At 45.0% G+C, this 19,815-nt stretch overlaps 1 protein-coding gene across 2 annotated transcripts in view; it reads right to left on the bottom strand.

The window, feature by feature from the left end:
* The window catches only part of DNAJC4 (DnaJ heat shock protein family (Hsp40) member C4), a 1,241,876-nt gene that overhangs the window by 1,164,000 nt on the left and 58,061 nt on the right, over nucleotides 1-19,815 (bottom strand). For both annotated transcript variants that reach the window (XM_069645092.1, XM_069645093.1), the window contains exon 3: nucleotides 15,751-15,844. In XM_069645092.1, coding sequence (XP_069501193.1) covers nucleotides 15,751-15,844 — 94 coding nt within the window. The remainder of the gene's footprint in view (nucleotides 1-15,750; nucleotides 15,845-19,815) is intronic.

The following is a 19,815-nucleotide window of genomic DNA, read 5'->3' as shown; positions in this document are numbered from 1 at the left end:
GGAAAGGAGATAATCACACAAACGTGTCCAGGGCAGTTTTAAAACCCAAGATGGCAGCAGCCCTTAAAATAAGCTCAGGCCAAACCCCTTTCAGCACACACGCCCAGAGGCATATGGCTCAATCAGAAACCATCCCAGCTAACACCACACAAGTGCAGCCCATGTCCCTAAGCAACACTAAAGGCGTGGAACGGCCAAATTATTAAAGCCAGCTTGCTCAGTCAAAGTGTGGGGTGATCGAGAAGGAGACTGACAACATATGTGGAGAGATTGCCAAGAGAGAGTCCTATTGAGAAATGAGCTGGGAGGAGCTTGTTGGAGGTTGGTGGGAAGAAGGGTTTATAGTGATTTTTTCGAATGGCATTTTTTCGAATGCCATTATGTCGAAAAAATGTCGTGAAAAAAATATTTTGAATCTTATTTTTTTTTTAAATGGGGGTTCAAACCCTCGGTTTTTAACCCTTTTTTTACTTACGAAATAACAAAAAAAAACTATAAACTAAAAAATAATACATTCGAACAAAACATTTCGGCAAAATGTTTTCGACATAATTGTATTTCGAAAAAATGTTTTTAATAACATAACTGGATACCGGGAAGAAGTAATAGAGGACAGTTACTATCTGGAGAGAGGTTTACTGAGGAAGATAGAGGGAATTATCATATGGAGTGAGCTAGACTGGGGAGAGGTAGGAGGGAGAGAGATTTACTATCTGGAGAGAGCTAAAAGGAAGAGGTTGGAGACAGAGAGGTAGCATCTTCTCGCGGCTGGGAAGTGTCCCCAGGCGCAATACTTTTGGGGGGCTGAGCTAAAGTTTTGCTTGATATCCTGTATACCAGCTGCACCTGTATACGATTAAGTTCGTTCTGTGTGTGTTTATAAATGATTAAAACATGTTTTTTATAAAATCCTGGGAGAGCAATACCCAAGAAGGAGGTATTTCATCAGCAGGGAGCTGTTTTAGAGAACAAGGGTTACCATCTGAAGAGGAGTATTTGAGGAGGTTATGGAGAGAGAGAGAGAGAGAGAGAGAGATAGAGAGAGAGCGAGAGCGAGAGAGAGAGAGAGAGAGAGAGAGAGAGAGAGAGAGACAGAGAGAGAGAGAGAACCATTACCGTCTGGGGAGCAGGACAGAGAGAAGATAGAGGAGATCAAGCTGCAAGCGATAGAGCTGCATGACCTGAGGAGGAAGTAGGCAAACAGGCAAATCTACTAGTCAGCTACACCAAGGAAGTTCAAGTGGACCAATTTGGTCCAGGGCAAACTTGAGGTTATGGTCTGTGCAACCTTACTGAGGGCAAGCAGGCTATATGAAGGGTAGCAAGGAGGGGGAACAACTTCGGGGCCAGGCCACTAGAACAGGGAAGTGGTCAGATGGCCCTGGGATAGTGGACCTGTGTTGAGCAAGATCCACTGTTTCTCAAACTACTCGAGGAGAACCGAAGGCTTTGCCAGGCATGTGATCCATTGGCCTCAGCTATGAACTCAGCAGAAAAGGGGTTTGGGGCATGGAATATCTATAACCCAAAGACAAAAGCTTTTTCACTCCACTGGACATTGGCGCGGGCCAGGATAACCCCAAACCAAGAACTTTGTAGAACATCTTTTTTTTGTTGCTTACAATTGGCTATTGAGGAATTCAAATTTCATTTTTGTTCAGTACATACACTGTATTTTCTTGAGAACAGTATCCTTGTGTCAACCTCTTTCCTTCCCACTCGGCAAACAAAGTGTCCCACTGGCAATACGTAAAACATTCATTACTCTGGATAGAAAAATGTTGCTTATTGTGGGCATACCTAAAGTAGGGAGACGATGGGCCTGTCCAAAATGTCACTAAATTCGCTCTACATAAGCACTGTTTTCTAAATGACAGTATATGTTTTCTCTTCTGTATTCAGTAGGCGTAGTGTTAAGCATTGTGACAATGGAATGGCTCAAAGACTTTGCTTTATTGTAGCAAAGGAATGAGACGTCTTTATTGAAGAAGATTGTAGGAAAGGCCGACCACTAGCAAAAACACAGTGTGGTATGTCTGGGGTAGCTGTCCTGCTCAGTGTCTGATAAAGGATTCATGGATGTGTGAGTGATCATGTCCTTATGTAACAGACTGATTCAGCTTCTTCTAGTTTGTGGTATATTGTATTATTGTGCTTAAGGATAATTACTAACATTGTTTATGGAATAGTTATGTGGGTAGTATTATGGAATATGTGCGAAAGAAGTGACATTAGGTGCAAGCAAGACTGATGCCATTGTTGTATATTTGCTTAAGACGATGTACCTCCCGAGCGAGAGTGCTGCCACAGACCTGTCTGCTTGGGGTCCCACCTGCTAAGTCCGAGGACAGAGGCCAGGATAAGGGAATCAAAATTCATCCCAATTGTGAGCTCACTCTCATCATGAAGCCCACACCCTTTCTGCTCATGCCACTGAAGCTTGGCTGAATGGTCCTACAGTATATTCCAATGAGAGTGATGAAGTTCCCTATGGAAGATCAGCCTTGCACCCAGAACTGTGCCACAGAGGACACGAAGGCAGGGGCCAGGAGTTTCTCTGAAAGGAGTTTTTCTCCTAGGACGAGAGGAATGATGCTGATGAGTTCTGGAGGGCAGCGCCGTGATTGGTTCTCATTCCTCATTTTATCCTTGGAGTGGTAATGGCAAGGGATGACCGTCTACACTGCTTGAGAGTACAAGGCTTTGTTAGTTTGTAGGCAGACACCGGTCTCTCGATATCAGACACTATCGACTTTCCGAGATACACAGCCACGGGATTAATAGTTAGGAAACGACAAATGCTAGAGCGAATGGTGCGTGAATGAGTGAAGGGAAGTGTTTTGGACTGGCATCTGAATACAATGGGGGCAAGGGACAGAGCAGTCAGTCTACTTGGGAACATTCTGGAGTGTCTCTTTTTGATGCCAATGCTTCATTATTTTATTGGCTAAAACTTTCTTTGCTGAACTACTCTGTGGCTAGAAAGACGTCTTCTTGACGTCCAGACATGAATGTGACACGACAGCAGGCGTGAGTGAATCTCTACTCAGAGCAAAATGGATTAGCCAGCCAGAAGCTTGCCCTGGAGCAGTTCTGAACTCCGAGGGGGGTGGGCCCCTGAGAACCCTAGCCCAGACACTGCTCTTCCTAACAATACTTCCAAGAAATGTGTACAAACCTGAGGTCTTAGATATATGATTCCTCCCAATACCTGCAATTGCTTTGGTGGCAACCTTATCAACAAGGGAGTTCTATGATATTACAACAGCCAGAGTAATCTGACTATATCACTGCAGGTCTGTTCCATCTATATTAATTGCTGCTATTCCAGAGTTGTAAGGAATCAGAGAATGATTTTTAAATTGGTCCTTAGCCAGAAAGATACCCTTCATCAAACTAGTCCTGCTAAAATGCCTGATTGACATCAATAGATTTCAGACTGTAACGTTGTCACGAGAGGAAACCTACAAAGGTAATTCTGCAATACTTAGCTCTCTCGAATTTGCAAATAGAGTTTAATCCTTACCCGAACTCCCTTCGATCAGACAACTTCTGCTCCGGAGCATCCCGCCGATCTGAAAAAGGGGAAAAGACACATCAGGTTAGCGCAAAACATTTAAGAGGTGCCGCACATCGCGCTTTCTCACCGCAGCTCATCTCCTCAGCTCACTTCCATGCTGGGTTACTGCGGCACCTAAAAGGACACAGAAAAGACGAACATTGGTTAGTGCTAAGGAAGCCAATAAACATCACGCTCCGCATTCCTACTTACTTCAGCAGCGCATCACCAACCTCAAGACCTTCATCACCTAAGGAAATAAAGACACAGTATTAAAGGGACTAGAGCCATCAGAACTTTTGTAAGACTCATTCCAATTACCGGTCGGGCTGAAGCCGCAGCAAGCCCTGTCCGCCGGGCCCGTGCCAGTGAAGCAACTAGGCAGCCTCCAGCCCGCATCACCCAATGCACCCCTGCATCGAAGGCAGGACAGAGAGCGCCCCACATCAAAAAACAAGGTGAGGAGAGGTCCGGGGGAAGGTTGGGACCCAGGGAAGAAAAGGGGGGGCCAGACAAGCAAGACCAATAGGGAAATTACCTCTGATAATACTGTGTTTCAGGCCCAGTGCTTGCTTGAGCAAGTCCAGGGAAGGGTTCGAAGTGGTCGGAAGTCCGGACCGGTTGAGTGGCGTCCCCATGGATATCAGGTGAGCGTTACAGAACAGAACGCAAAGCCTCACACCAAAAATCCACCTGGGCATCATGGAAATGTCAGAAACCGACCAGTTAGCCCAAATGTTGGGACAGTTATGCTCCGAAGTACACGCAGCCCGGCAGGAGACCAACACCCTGAGGAGGGAGTTGATAGTTGCTAAGGAACGAACAGATGACCTAAGCCAACAACTTCTCCAGTCGCAAGCGGGACATGCACCATTACAATGCCAGTACCATCAGCCAGCCCTGTTCAGATAACCCTTCCTGGGGCAGTTCCCTTGGCGCCACCGGAGTGATTCACTGGAGATCCTAAGAAATATGCAACTTTTATGAACCAGTGCCGTCTGCACTTCCTTTGCAGGCCCGGGGCCTTTCCAAATGACCGATCACGGGTCGCATTTGTGTTATCTTATTTGAGCGGAAGTGCTGCAGACTGGTCAGTACCATTTGTGACTCAAGACGATCCTCTGTTACGCGATTTCAGGGGTTTTCAACAGGAAATGGAAAAACCTTTCGCCCGTCCTACTCATGGACAGGCTCTAGACAACGAACTTCTATCCCTTCGTCAAGGGAACCAAGACCTATTGACATACATCGCCACGTTCAATAGACTTGTGGTTGAAGCTGAATGGCCTGCAGAGAAGAGAACCACATTATTTCATAGGGGTCTGCGGGGAGAGCTAAAAGATGTCCTCGCACAAGTAGTGGACCCCCCTCAAGACTGTGCAGAATTTATTAACCTGGTGGTTCAGCTAGATCAAAGATTGCAAGACCGAAGAGCAGATCGGAACAGACCCGACTCTCGCCCTATTTATGTGCATTCAAGGGGCAATGTTTCTCGATCAACAGAAGGCTCAGGGGACCCAATGCAAATTGGAGGCATCAGGTCACCCTTGACTAAGGGAGAAAGAGGAGGAGGCAACAGCAATTATGTTTGTACTGTGGAAAATCGGGTCACTTTCTAAAGGAGTGCCCAGTGAAGCCACCGAGAAGGATAGTAGGAGCTACGGACAAGGAAGACCCCACCAAAGAGTCAGAAAATTGCCCAGCCCGGCAAGTGTAGGGGTCCACTAGTCGAGCGAAGAAAGTGAACTACAGACCTCCCATTTTGCACTACCTGTGATCATGATCGATCACCAACAACCATCGCAGATGCACGCAGCAAGAGCGTACATAGACAGTGGAGCTGTTGGGAATTACTTAGACCAAGATCTCGCAGCAAAGATGGGACTTCCTTTATGTCCAAAGTTAACCACAGACACTGTAACCACAGTCGATGGCACGGAAATAGCCTACGGTCCAGTATCCCAATGCACTGCAACATTAACCCTTCTGTGCCAGGATGGGCATCAAGAATCTATCGCTTTCGACCTCATCAAGGCACCTCAGTTTTGACTGATCTTAGGGGGATGCCCTGGTTGGTAGCTCATAATCCTCAAATAGATTGGCGAGCAAAGGAGCTGGCCTTCTCCGAGACCTGTGCTCAAACGTGTTATCGTCAAGAGAAACAATCAATCGACGCCAGAACCTCTACGCTGGGAACAGTGGCGGCCGGGACCCTACCAAGAGAGTACCAGGATTTTCAAGAGGTGTTTCAGAAGGAACAAGCTAATACCCTACCTCCACACAGACCATACGATTGCCAGATTGACCCGATATCCGGCGCCCAGATCCCTTGTGGACGAATCTAAGCACTCACAGAACCAGAAAACCAGCACCTGAAGTCCTATCTCGATTAATACTTGGCAAACGGGTTCATCCGTCCCTCGAAGTCCCCGGCGGCCAGTCCTCTGTTCTTCGTACCGAAAAAGGAAGGGGACCTAAGAACGTGCATCGACTATCGCGCATTGAACCAGATTACCGTCAAAAACCGTTACCCCTTGCCATTGATTCCTGAACTGCTTGACCAAGTCAAAGACGCCCACATCTACACAAAACTAGATCTAAGAGGAGCATATCATCTTGTCCGAGTTAAAAAGGGCGACGAATAGAAAACCGCCTTTCGTACCAAGTATGGCCTGTACGAATATCAAGTAATGCCCTTTGGCCTTTGCAACGCGCCAGCTGCATTTCAATATTTCATGAACGATGTTTTAAGGGAATTAATTGATGTCTGTGCTTTAGTATACATTGACGACATCCTAGTGTACTCCGCATCAAATCAAGACCACGTCAAACACGTTCGATCCGTACTGGCAAACTCTGCCAGCATCAGCTCTATGCCAAGCTTGAAAAGTGTTCATTCCATGTTTCCGAGGTGGAGTTCCTTGGTTTCATTCTTAGTCCGAAGGGTATCCGTATGGATGTACAGAAGGTAGACGCGATCCTAAACTGGCCATCACCAAACTCGTTCAAGGGAGTACAGAGCATGTTAGGTTTCACAAACTTCTACCGCCGGTTCATCCCGTAATTCTCACAGATAGTACATCCCATCACATTGTTACTAAAAAATGTCAATAAAAAATGTCAATGGACAGAGGAAGTAGAAAGAGCTTTCCAGGAACTTAAGGCTCGATTCACTTCGGCCCCAATTCTACACCATCCTCGCCCAGAACTCCCATACGTGGTGGAAACGGACGCATCAAACATGGCCATGGGAGCCGCCCTCTCGCAAAAGGATCCTGAAACGGGTCAACGGGTCAGTTACACCCGGTTGCCTTCTAGCCACGTAAATTTACACCCCCCGAGGTCAATTACGCCATCACAGATAAAGAGCTCCTAGCCATCAAGTCTGCCTTTAAGGCCTGGCGCCATTACCTTCTGGGTGCAAGACACACCATCACTGTCATAACAGATCACCAAAATCTCCAGTATCTAAAAACTGCTAAAGCGCAATCTTCACGACAGTTACGTTGGGCCCTATTCTTCGCTGAATATGACTACGTGATTACATTTCGACCTGGAGTCAAAAACGGGAAGGCCGATGCCCTTTCCCGTATGGGTATTGAAGAACAGGACTACAAACCACCGGACCCGATACCTATTATCCCATGTGATAAACTACTGGGAATTACAGCAACCATCACTCAGAAAGAACTGCACGAAAAAATCCAAAACTTGATGAGTCCTAAGCAATCACAAGAGTGGTGCACACAAGGGGAACATTACACGATAAGGGACCAGTTGCCCTACTTCAGAAACCACTTGTTCTTACCAAATCAGGAACTACGAGAACAAGTCATGTCCAGCTATCATGATTCCTTAATCGAAGGCCACCCGGGGATCGCAAAAACTTTAGCCAAAGTAAAAAGGAATTATTGGTGGCCCACGTGGCGTAAAGACATTGTTCAATTTATCCGATCTTGTGGAGTATGCGCTCAAAACAAATCATCCAAACAGAAACCGGAAGGACTCTTGCAACCGTTGGATATCCCACCAGCACCCTGGCACACGTTATCCCTCGACTTTATTACTGACCTACCATCCAGTCAGGGATTCAACACCATTCTAGTAGTTGTGGACCGGTTTTCAAAAATGGCACACTTCATCCCTCTAAAGGGGCTCCCAAACGCTTCCACTCTAGCAAAAGTATTTCTGGAATGCATCGTACGGCTCCATGGTTTCCCCTCGGTACTGGTTTCGGATCGTGGTACTCAGTTTGTGTCCAATTTCTAGAGGAAGTGCTGCTCTTTTGCTCACATTGACATCCGACTATCCACTAGTCACCATCCCCAAACGGATGATCAAAATGAGCGAACAAATCAGACGCTCGAACAGTATCTACGCTGTATGCTCTATCAAGCTGAGGAGAGCTGGTCAGATATATTATGGATTGCTGAATATGCCTATAACAGCTCCCAACAGACCAGTACTGGGCAAACACCCTTCTATACCATATATGGTCGACACACACGAACTTCCGAGTTGGACACCCCTACAACCTTAGAAATGCCAGCAATTAAAACCTTACATACAACCATTTCACAAACCTTCAAAAGGGAAGCAGAACACCTACTCTGAGCTAAGGATCGTCAGAAGAAATTTGCAGACCAACACCGAATCAAAGCCCCTAACTACCAAGTGGGAGACAAAGTCTTGCTGGCATCCAAGCATGTACCCATTAAAGGGACCCGAACCTTCCGTCCAAGATACCTAGGCCCATACACTATCACCTCCGTGATAAATCCAGTAGCTGTCAAACTAGCCTTACCAGCTAATATGCTAATTCATCCTGTGTTCCATGTGTCTCTCTTAAAGCCTGTTCAACCTGGGACCCGTGTGACACCAGCACCGAAGCCAATAGAGATCGCAGGAGAGCCAGGATTCGAGGTCAAGGACATCCTGGATTCCAAGTATGTCAGATCCAAACTATACTATCTAGTGGACTGGAAAGGGTACAGTCCCCAAGACAGAACATGGGAACCCTGTGAATACATCCACACACACATCGTCTGCTTAGGAGGTTCCACCAAAACCACCCAAACAAGCCGGGACCTGAGGGGAAAGCCACCTTGAGAGGGGGCTTGGGTGGGAGTGCTGTCACGATTCCTGCCCCCAGCATATCAGGCTGGAGCCAGGTCACAGCCACCTAGTCAGCCCCTAAGGGCCTCTCCATCTCCCCAGACACCTCCTTGGACTCAGACTTGGCGCCTTTGGCACCAAGCTCACACACAGTCCTGAGATCCACTTAGTATTGGACTTGCAATGTATTATGGGGCAATGGATGCCCCCATGTAATTCAGTTCCTTGAACTGGATGAGCGGTCTAGTCTTTCGGGTGTGGCTCAGCCCAGGGATACCTGGGATACCTACAGACTATTTAAACCACACCCGGCCTGAGAAACATGCTTTGCGTTTCTCTGCACCTGCAGCGTGACACTCACCGTGCTCGGAATCTCCTGAAGAGGCCCACTTCTTTCTTCAGCGTCAGCGCACCTGCAAGAATAGGAACTTCGTTGCCAATACTCACCTCGAAGAGCATCCAACTTCTGTCCAGCTCTTCCCAGTCTTGCGGATTCCTACGGCAGAGTCATCTCCATCTCGGCACGCCGCGCCCTACCAAAGGGGAGAAGAATAGAAGAAAAGACGTTAGTAAGCATTATGCAATACATAGCTCTCTCAAATTTGCAAATAGAGTTTAACCCTTACCTGAACTCCCGTCGATACGACAACTTCTGCTCCGGAGCATCCCGCCGATCTGAAAAAGGGGAAAAGACACATCAGGTTAGCGCAAAACATTTAAGAGGTGCCGCACATCGCGCTTTCTCACCGCAGCTCATCTCCTCAGCTCGCATCCATGCTGGGTTACTGGGGCACCTAAAAGGACACAGAAAAGACGAACATTGGTTAGTGCTAAGGAAGCCAATAAGCATCACGCTCCGCATTCCTACTTACTTCAGCAGCGCTTCACCATCCTCAAGACCTTCATCACCTAAGGAAAGAAAGACACAGTATTAAAGGGACTAGAGCCATCAGAACTTTTGTAAGACTCATTCCAATTACCGGTCGGGCTGAAGCCGCAGCAAGCCCTGTTTGCCGGGCCCGTGCTAGTGATGCAACTAGGCAGCCTCCAGCCCGCAGCACCCAACACACCCCTGCATCGAAGGCAGGACGGAGAGCGCCCCACATCAAAAAACAAGGTGAGGAGAGGTCCAGGGGAAGGTTGGGACCCAGGGAACAAAACGGGGGGCCAGACAAGCAAGACCAATAGGGAATTGACTTCTGATAATACTGTGTTTCAGGCCCAATGCTTGGTTGAGCAAGTCCAGGGAAGGGTTTTGAAGTGGTCGGAAGTCCGGACCGGCTGAGTGGCATCCCCGTGGATATCAGGTGAGCGTTACAGAGCCAGGAGGCTTAGGGAACAAGTGAACAATGCCTCAGCCTCTCTAGATGATTCTGCATTTTTGTATCCGTCACTGCTGTCTGGTGACCTAGCCACTGTGAACTATTTTCTGAAATCCCTGTTCCAGGTTGGAGAGGGTGAGGGATTAGGGAGGGGGTTGGTGTTTTTGAGATATGGAGATCTTTGTTTTTGATATGTGAATATCAGATTTTTCAATAAAAACGAAAGGCTAAGAAAAAGCCCAGAGTAGAAAAATATTACTCCTATGAGTCCTATCGCCCCATCTCAAACACATCTTTCATATGAAAAGTTTCATATATCGTCAAGAATTAGCTCTGTACTCCCTCTGGGATACACCTTACAACAATTAGGATGAAAACTCAGATTGCACTCAACCCTCTAGATATCTCAGACGCTTTTGACACCATCAGGCACAAGATCTCCCTGAAAAGACTGGAAGACACTGGTATTAAAATTCAGCTCTACACTGGATCACTGTAACGCTTACCCGAACTCCTCGGGAGTGTAATGCCTTCTCAACCTTTGGACCTGCACTTGGGCTCTTTTTGGATTCCTTTTCTGCATAAACAATATTAACAACAACAGAACTGCTATAACATCTATTTACTGAGAAGGTACTTCCTTTAAATGTATACTTTTGTAATCCTCCCTCCTCACCTGTGTTTATTTTTTGTGGAGCTCTCCATCCTGCTTTTCTACAGGGGCGCATTGAGAAGAAGAAACAATGAAATTTGGAATCCTGAGGTACTCTATAGTCTCTTGCCTTGACAATGTCTATACTTTTTCCAGAATCAGTCTTTGGGTTAAGTATCTTGGAGAAAACCCTTTAATCTTTAATATCTAGAATTAATTCCTACGTTGGAGAGATCTCGCTTTCTAATTAATTGACCTTTTCTTGCAGGTTCTCGGGATTCAGAAAAGATTTATGACTGCGAAGTTACTCAGGATGAGGAAACATTTAACAAACCTAAGTTCGTCCGTCTATATGGAGTAACTGCAGCGTTCAGGAAGAGCGTGGAAACTACTGTGAGGTGAAAACTTGAAGAACCTTCAGGAAAGTAAAACTTATTTACACTTCTTCTGTTATTTTCTATTAAGTTCATTCGTTAATTAAATACCTCTGTTTATCTGTAGGTTTTTGGAAAACTGAAGAAAATACCTTCGGAAAATGCAGAGGCTGCGCAAGAAACTTCTGACTGAAGATGCTGCGGTTACAGGCGAAAACTGCTGCTTGAAGATGCTGCAGCTGTGAGAGAAACTTCTGCGGTAATGAGCGACCACTGTTGACTGAAGAGACCGTTTCAGAGATAACGTTGGTTCGGTAAGTATTTTCTATAAACTATTGTATTCTGTTGCTTTTTCTGTAAAATGAATGTCTTTCTTTGACAGGTTCTGTGAGGAGAAACGCTGGAAGCGTTACCCGCTGTCAGCGGAGCAGATGTGAAGCGAGCGCTTCAGCGGAGGCGGGGCTTAAGTAGCTCCCTCTGCAAAATGAATGGAACGTGCTGCTAGGTGGAATGGATCTTGCGGCGGCTATGTTTAGAGTATGTGACCAATGTTAACACTATGAGAATCTATGGAAACATATGCTGTGAGTGGTGCAAATGCCATTTATGCCAGGCTAACACCCACCTTTGACCTGCTGACTGATGTAATGTTCTTTGCTTATCTTGAATGCCTGAATGGAAACTGTGCTTACTGACTGGGATCATGAAAATCACCTCCTTCCTCATGGGTAGTGTAATGACGCTGTCTCCAGATTGATTAAGATTACTTCAAGCAGGTTTATTACAGCTTCTTAAGTTACAGATACAGTTCCTCACACAAGAAATACTAGATAGTTACAAGGACATCAGCTATGTCAAACTCCGGCTCCCATCACCCAGGCATGCCAGCTGTAACTGCCTTCACCTAGAACTCTCACACCACAACACTCCACCACTCACTCATCAACATTCCACGTGACATCACTAGCTGCACATCATCAGAAAGGCACAACACAACACATCTCCCTCCTTTACCAAACAACACACACACCACACGCAGACACCACTTCCACGAGAGCTCACCACCTTCAAGACAGTCAACCAAACAACCTACAGTCTGACACCACCTCAACACATCTGCACCTCCTTCCACCCGCCCCTGCCTCCAACAACTGCGGGGTCCAGGCTCCCACCCTGGAACTCCAGCGAGCCTCTAGACTGCCACCTTAGAGCACAGTAGGCCTCAAAGCCCTCCAAAAGCCAACCACATCATAACACCCGAAGATCTCACACAGTGAACAACAACATAACTGCCACTCACGGAAAATGGAACCTCGACTCACATCACTGAGCACCAACTACAAGACCAGGTTGTGCAAACCTACCAAATTTACCGGGAAAGCTGGCCACACCCTCCCAGTGCTATCAACAAAAACTGGTTATCCAAACACACAATAGGCCTGGTGACCACCACACGAGAGTCGGAACATTGAACCCATAGTAGCCAAACGTAAACTACATAAGGATCCACAAATAAGTACATAAAAATAAAACACTATCTCATCACATCAGGACATAGCCACTCCAACACAACGGTCCACCGCCGGGCGTCCCCAGCCATGCACCACACCATCTTTTCCAGATACACCCCGTCCCCAGTGACCAGAAAAACATCCAAACCACTGCAGAGACGCTACCATCTGCGAAACCTACTACACCACAGAACATTTCAGGCGCTCCACAGCATAAAGCAGCGAGGTTACCTCCCTTCATACCGCACGGTAATGAGAGCTTTACCAAAACCAAACCAGTTCCAATTAGTACAACCAAAACAATATACCACAACATCCCTTAAGAAGAGGCGTTACCTCCCTCTATAACACACGGATGTCATGGCTTAACCCGGAGATCTCATCTCCATAACCAAGCCCAGAACCAGATCCAATACTACAATAGGACACACCATACTTCCCTGGCACCCACAGTACCAGCAATAAAACGGACCTAACATTTGCCCATTGAAGCACTCTATACAAACGTAGACTTCACATTACACAGAAGAACTACTTGTCAATTCTAAATCAACATTCACCCAGTACTAGGACATTACACAAGATTCATTGCCTATCATAGCACTTATCCCAAAGTAGTCTTCCTACCATAAAGAAGCACTACCACCATAACCACCCATACATTCCTGTTCATAGCATACTCACAGGGAATAATTTCTATTGGTTAGCCATTTGCATTTTAACCATAACTTTCCATACCCATACATCTTGTTGGTAATAACAAAAAATAAAACACCCATCAACAACTCATTTCGGCCTAAGAGTCCATAGCCATTTGGCTCTAAAACCTAAATGTCCACAGCCTTTGCAAGGCTCTAATGGAAATCCACGTGCCAAGGCGCTTGGCACACCAAACCTGCAATGTCCTCTAATGTGGTTAAATCTACCATCAACCATAACCAATCTCATGCACATACCACTTTCATTCCAAATATTGCTTAAGTAACTTTCCATCACAGCCTTTGCAAGGCGCTAATGGAAATTCACGTGCCAGGTTGCTTGGCACACCAAACCTGCAATTTCCTCAAATGTGGTTATATCTACCATCAACCATAACCAATCTCGTGCACATACCACTTTCATTCCAAATACTGCTTGAGTGGCTTTCCATAATATTGTAACTCACTGCAGCAGTGCAGTAGAACAGAAACCATGATCTTAACCCCTACATTTCCCCGCCACTCCCACTCACCTGCAGAGTATCCCAAGGATCCACTCTTATCTCTACTTTTCAACATTTACATGACACTCCTACTTGACATCATCAATACATTTGGTATTTCCTGCAACAACTACACGGATGACACAAAAATGATCTACAAATGTGTGAACCACCCATTCCAAATGCCTCAGACATTAAAAACTGCCTAGCACTGGTGGACGCATGAATGACAGAAAACAGACTGAAGCTCTGTAATCCTATAGGTTCCAACTCCCCCATGATCTCGTGGGCTGATAAAATGGGACCCTGCCCAAACCAGTCAACCATAGTAAAAAATCTTGAAACAAAAATGAACAACACCCTAACTCTCTTTCCACAGGTCAACGCCATTCTCAGAAGCTGTTTTTCCCAGCTGTACATGCTGCACCGCATTTTACCTTGCTTAACATTCACCCACATGGCCATAGCCATAATTTCTCTAATACTATCTAAACTAGACTATGCAAACAGCCTCTATCTCGGACTCCCAGATTACCTACTGAGGAAACATCAAAGAGATCAAAATGCAGCAGTAAGACTACTTTTCAGAAGGAATTGATCTGAACATATCACGCCAGCATTACTTACTCTTCACTGGCTACCAATCAGAAAAAGGGTACATTTCAAAGCCTTGTGCGTCACCCATCGGTCATACCAAAGAGAGGGCCCTTCCTCCTTCAGAAGTAAGTTGCAACGCTACACTCCTTCCAGAACACCTAGGTACAGCCATGTTGCAATAGTACTACTCTCCAACCTCAAAAGAAACGGCAAGCAGGAACCTCTGTTCCAGTTCTGTCCACAAAACTGTGGAACACCCTACCCAAACCTCTCTGCCTGTAGGAGAGCCACTTGACTTTCAGGAAACAGCTCACGACTTGGCTTTTCAACCACCTTTGAAAGAAAAGAGGAATTATAGCAACCAACTAAAAACTGTACATCAGAAACTTGTGCTAATTTATGACGAGCATTTTTCGAAACTCTTGACACTACCATCTGTGGGAAACCAAGCTGACGAATGAAACCTTTCCTGCGTGGCACTTTTCCACACATTTAATCTCAGTGAAATTGACCACAAAGAGCCAGGAAATGACAACACTCTCACACCCAACTAACTCCTCGCTATGAAAATCTTGCATCCTTACACCTCCCACACTCCTTCAAACAACCTCCTAGGTCTAGTGTAACAGATTCAGACCCTATTCATCTTCAATCAACAACAACGCTGTTAGGTTTTGCACTCCACAATCCGGGGGCTGCCCATATGGTTAACATGTCTGGTCAGTACCAACCACAAACAACATAGAGATTGTCAGATCGACACATAGGTAATGGGTACTTCCGAACTGCATCCATCAACACTAAAGGTCTCTGCATCTGCCTTCCCGCTACCCGACTAATACACCCTGCACTCCTTTCTTACTGAGCCATGCACAGTAAGGCCAATATTATTGGGAGAAGAGCGATATATAAGACCACTTTACATTATATTACATTATAGGTAGAAATCAGAGTTAAGCTAACTAAGGCATTTCTAAAGTGCAAGCAGAATCCAAAGTGTTCCCAGTTATTTTGAAAGAGGTAATGAAAATGTCAAATGAGGTTGTGGGTCCTCCGGAGGGGCTTGGATGATCACTCAGAACCCTTAATTAATGTGTCGACGGAGCCAAAAACTGAAGGCTGGCTGCATTCATTTATGCAAAAAAATGGAAATATGTGCATACATAAACCATTAGTAAACAAAAACAACACAAAATCTATAAAATACAAATGTAAAATGATGTACAAAGTTTTGCCAATATTTGCATGCCTTCTTAATCTATAAACATTTGATTGAAAAAATACTAAACGCCTCAATAGGATGATGAAACAGAAAGCAAATCAAAAAATGACCTTTTTAAAGCAGGGTTTTGCTTCCTTGATGAACACCCAATTGTGCATCCCCCAACTTAAGTGCCCCTCCCTCCTTTCTCCACGTACCTTCTTGCTCTGGCTGAAGAAGGCCTGTTTAATATCCTCAGCCGAGGCATCTTCTTGAACTCCCAGTAAGTCATAATGGCTTCTTACGGGGGGTCTATGGTGGGAACAAGAGAATAGGAATCACACCATTACACATTATTAGTGTTTAATACTAGCTCTGTACATAAAAGTAAGTCTGCAAATGTTTAAATTATTCGGGACAGTTTAAGATCTGGTAGAGAGGCCACCAGGACGTTAAGTCCAGAACAATGGGTTGCTATTAATGTCAACACACATCTGAAGAGAATAAGGGGGGAAAGGCTCCATTTAAATGTGCAATTATTTCTCTTTCGCAAACCGTCTGCTCAGATCTCTGCACTTAACCAGCCAAAATGAGAACCAGTCTTATATTTTAATAGTCAGGTTCAGGGAACGACTGGGTATTCCTGGGTAAAAGGGGGCATTCTGTGTGTGGGGGATGGGCAAGGAGGAGTATGAATGTTCTTGTGAGGGTTGACTCCTCTATTTGCACTGTCACCCCTCCACTCTCCCATCTGCCACTCCCACTGACCCACTAAATTGCATTAGGTCTTACATTTTACCAGACAGTTATAACTGCTTGCAAGAGTGGCTTGTGAGTGGTCTGCTGTGGTGCGCTGAGGAATCGCCGGGGGAGCGTCGGTAAGCTGATTTATACTTTACATCACAAAAAGTGGACTGGGCTCATTCTCACTGACAAGTAAACACTGGAATTACTGGTGCCGCAAAACCACCCCTAGTATTAGCTTGCGTGGGACACCCTTCTGTACTAGGCATCAGAGGTAGTCTTTTCGACCACGACGGCTGCAGAGCGCCGCTCAGGCTTTTACACCTTCCCCTTTGTCCTGCTTATCCCCTAACTGCTCACAGCGCACGGTTTATTGGCAAGTTAGACATTTAAGGCCGGTGCCAATAACAGTTGAAACACAAATATGAAGCGGCTGAATACACGTAAATATGGCTTATGTAGTGCTTCTGCCCGTGGCGGGAAGCAAATACATAGTCCCAAGGAAAACATCAAAGAGATTAAAAAGAAGAATGTGGCAGGGGCGACAGGTACTCAACCTGTAATCACTGCCTTCCTTGAAGTTGTTCCACCGACACCAGCTCTTAATAACCCAGTGGTCCCCTCTGCTCCTTCCCACTGCATAGCCACAAACTCATCTCCAGTAATAGACTATAACAATTCGCTCCTGAAGCTGTGTATTGGACTTAAACGAAATTCCTTGGAAAATGCAAATAGACCCACTAAGATATCTGAGGGACTTGACAATCTTATAGGAAGCAACCTTTCCGCCACACCTGACTTGAGTAAAATGGTCTCTCCCACGCAACTGTCAAGATTCCTTTTCTAGCGACACTAACAGTGATGAAGAACAGTATTCCTACTTGGCCCGCGAGCGTCGCTGCTGAATCCCACTGTGAAACTGACATCAAAGCTAAGCGCAATAACTTCCAGCATTGAGACTTTCACGGCATTGTGCGCAACCATAGCTAAAGAACAAAATGAATTGAAAAAAATGTATTCACGAAGGTTGAGGATTTAATTTTGGAAAATTCATTACTGTCTATCTACTGTGTCGAATCACAGAAAAACAGTTACAAGGACAACACATCCGATTACATTGGTGCCTGAGGCACTGTGCACACATGGAGCAACCTCGGCAAAAAACTCGGAGCGGCTGGAAATTATCAACAATTCTTCGGATATTATAGAGGAAGGAGACTGGGATTATGAAGAGGTCTCACTGACACCCTATTCACTGAAAGAAACCTCACCGGTCAACATCCCTCCACCTATCCTGACTATACGTAATAAGAGTCCAAATACTAAACGCACCAAAGCCAAGAAAAGGAAGAACAATCCTAATTGCCGATTTGAACGGGCAGAGGATTTGGGGGGGTGCAAATCAAGACATCAACCTGTTCACATTTAAGCCTAAAACACTGGTGAAACACAAACTTGGGAATGGAACGGTCCAGCAGACATATCTCCATGGACCAATTATATAATGGATACATGCAACTAATGAACATTTAAAATGTACTGCCCCGATTGTCTCCTCGACTATTTCGTCACTGGAAATAAACGATCAGAATTGAGTGCACTAACGAGACACACTGGAATCTGCAAAGCTCCTTGAACAAGAAAAGAAGGGACAGACGTTGTGCACCGACCAACTGCAGCAATTGAACTTTAGCCCTTTACCACGGAAGGAAGACTTGGTAGCAGGAAAAACGGCACACAAGAAAAGTATCACAGATGAAGTTGTGAAGTCAGTGGGCAAATGGGTCAAGTTGAGGAGATTTCTCCTAGGAACCGTAGTCCATTTCTAAATCGAAAAGTCACACTTGAAATGTTTTCACAAATTGGTGACTTGACTTTAATTAGCCCAACTGATATAACATATATCGAACTTCCAAAGCATGACAGCATGACTAACTGGGTGTTATTGGAATTTGTGTTGTGGCAATGATAAAATCATGCTCTATTGAATTGGAAGTGCTGGGCTTCAGATTAATCATCTGTATGAAGCAGGCAGCACCATTATTGAATGACCAATTGAGAGCTACATTATATCCTCCTCCAGCCCACATTAATCATTATTCAAAACGTGCTTCTTAATTGGCCTCTTCTTCCTACAGGGCCAATAATTAATACGCCAAACCTACGGTTGACAAATGGCTTTGCGAGATAGTACATACCACTGTAGTTTGGCAGAGAATTGTTTCTCTGTATCTATCTTGGCTTTGTTGGAACATAGATCCTTTCTGACACAACTTACCGGCCTCGCTCACTTAACTAAGTCTGAAGTGTTCTTATTGCAGGAAACCTGGCTTACCACAGATTTTAACATAGATGTCTATAGTATTCTTTGTAAACACACACAGAGCGCACTTAGAGGACGACCATCTGGCGGTTTAGCCATTGGTGCTTGCAGTAGATTCTCATTGGATTTGTTCAATATTGAATACTAGGTTCCGCAAGCCCTCTCTCAACCTTAGCTGTCCATCAAACCAAGGAACGCACTATAATCATAAATATTGATGATCCATCTAATGCACTGGTATAAAAAACAATCCACACACGAAAAACTCAAGAGCGCCACAGGGTGAGGTAATTATTGATGGGATCACACCCCAGATAAAGCACAAAAACTATAACAAGATCCCAACAATTCTGCACTGTTAGTACCTCTTAAACCTACTTTTATCTGTGGAAACAGATCAGCAGTTAAACAAATTATTCTGATGATTTGGCCACCATAATTCAGGTAGTGGTTTGTAGCTATAAATGCCAATCTGTCTCCAATACTAAATCATAGAACCACAATTTATTTTTCAAATACAAAACATAAAAACGTAGACATAAAAACGTAGATAAAATACATTAATAATTCATTCTAAGTGACTAAAGGGACTAGTGCTCTTTACCAAAGATATTTCTAATGAAGAGAAGTTGTGGTGAAACCTAATTAATCCACCACAACGTTAATAGCACAATAAATAAGTACTTCAAAATATCATGAGGTACTTTACTAAAACAAAACATTTATAAAATGGTGACCCATTTCCAGGTAACACAACAACAATACAAAATCAATACCATTTGTTAATAAGTATAATATTCACAAAACTACCCAACATGTTTCGTTCTTAAACATATTCATGTATCAATGAAAGGACTTCTTCAGGGGCAACAAAAGATTCTAATAACGTCGGGGTTGGTTCTCAACTCTGGACTTTCTTAAGCCGGATGGTCCTATTCATCAGTAAAGGAGACAGATTCCATGTTTCGGAGGTACCTCACAGCACACACTTTCAATGAATCGTGTTGCGGCGAGGTCAGGACGCCTTAAGCACAATGGTGAAAACAAGATTTCCGACAGCGTTAAGTCTTCGTTCAGTGAGCCTGCATCATTTAGTTGCAGCAGTATTACTGGGTGCCATTGCAGCCAACAGTGATGTACAAACTCTGCTTGCAATACTGCAATAGCTTTGTTCTGTGTGGTAAAGTTATTAGTTTGTCTTGAGCACTGAAGTCGG

Source organism: Ambystoma mexicanum, chromosome 2p, assembly GCF_040938575.1.
Source record: "Ambystoma mexicanum isolate Mex_15411 chromosome 2p, UKY_AmexF1_1, whole genome shotgun sequence".
In the NCBI taxonomy this organism is placed as follows: domain Eukaryota; kingdom Metazoa; phylum Chordata; class Amphibia; order Caudata; family Ambystomatidae; genus Ambystoma; species Ambystoma mexicanum.
The sequence above is the reverse complement of the archived record's forward strand: the minus strand, read 5'-3'. Positions and strand labels throughout refer to the sequence as shown.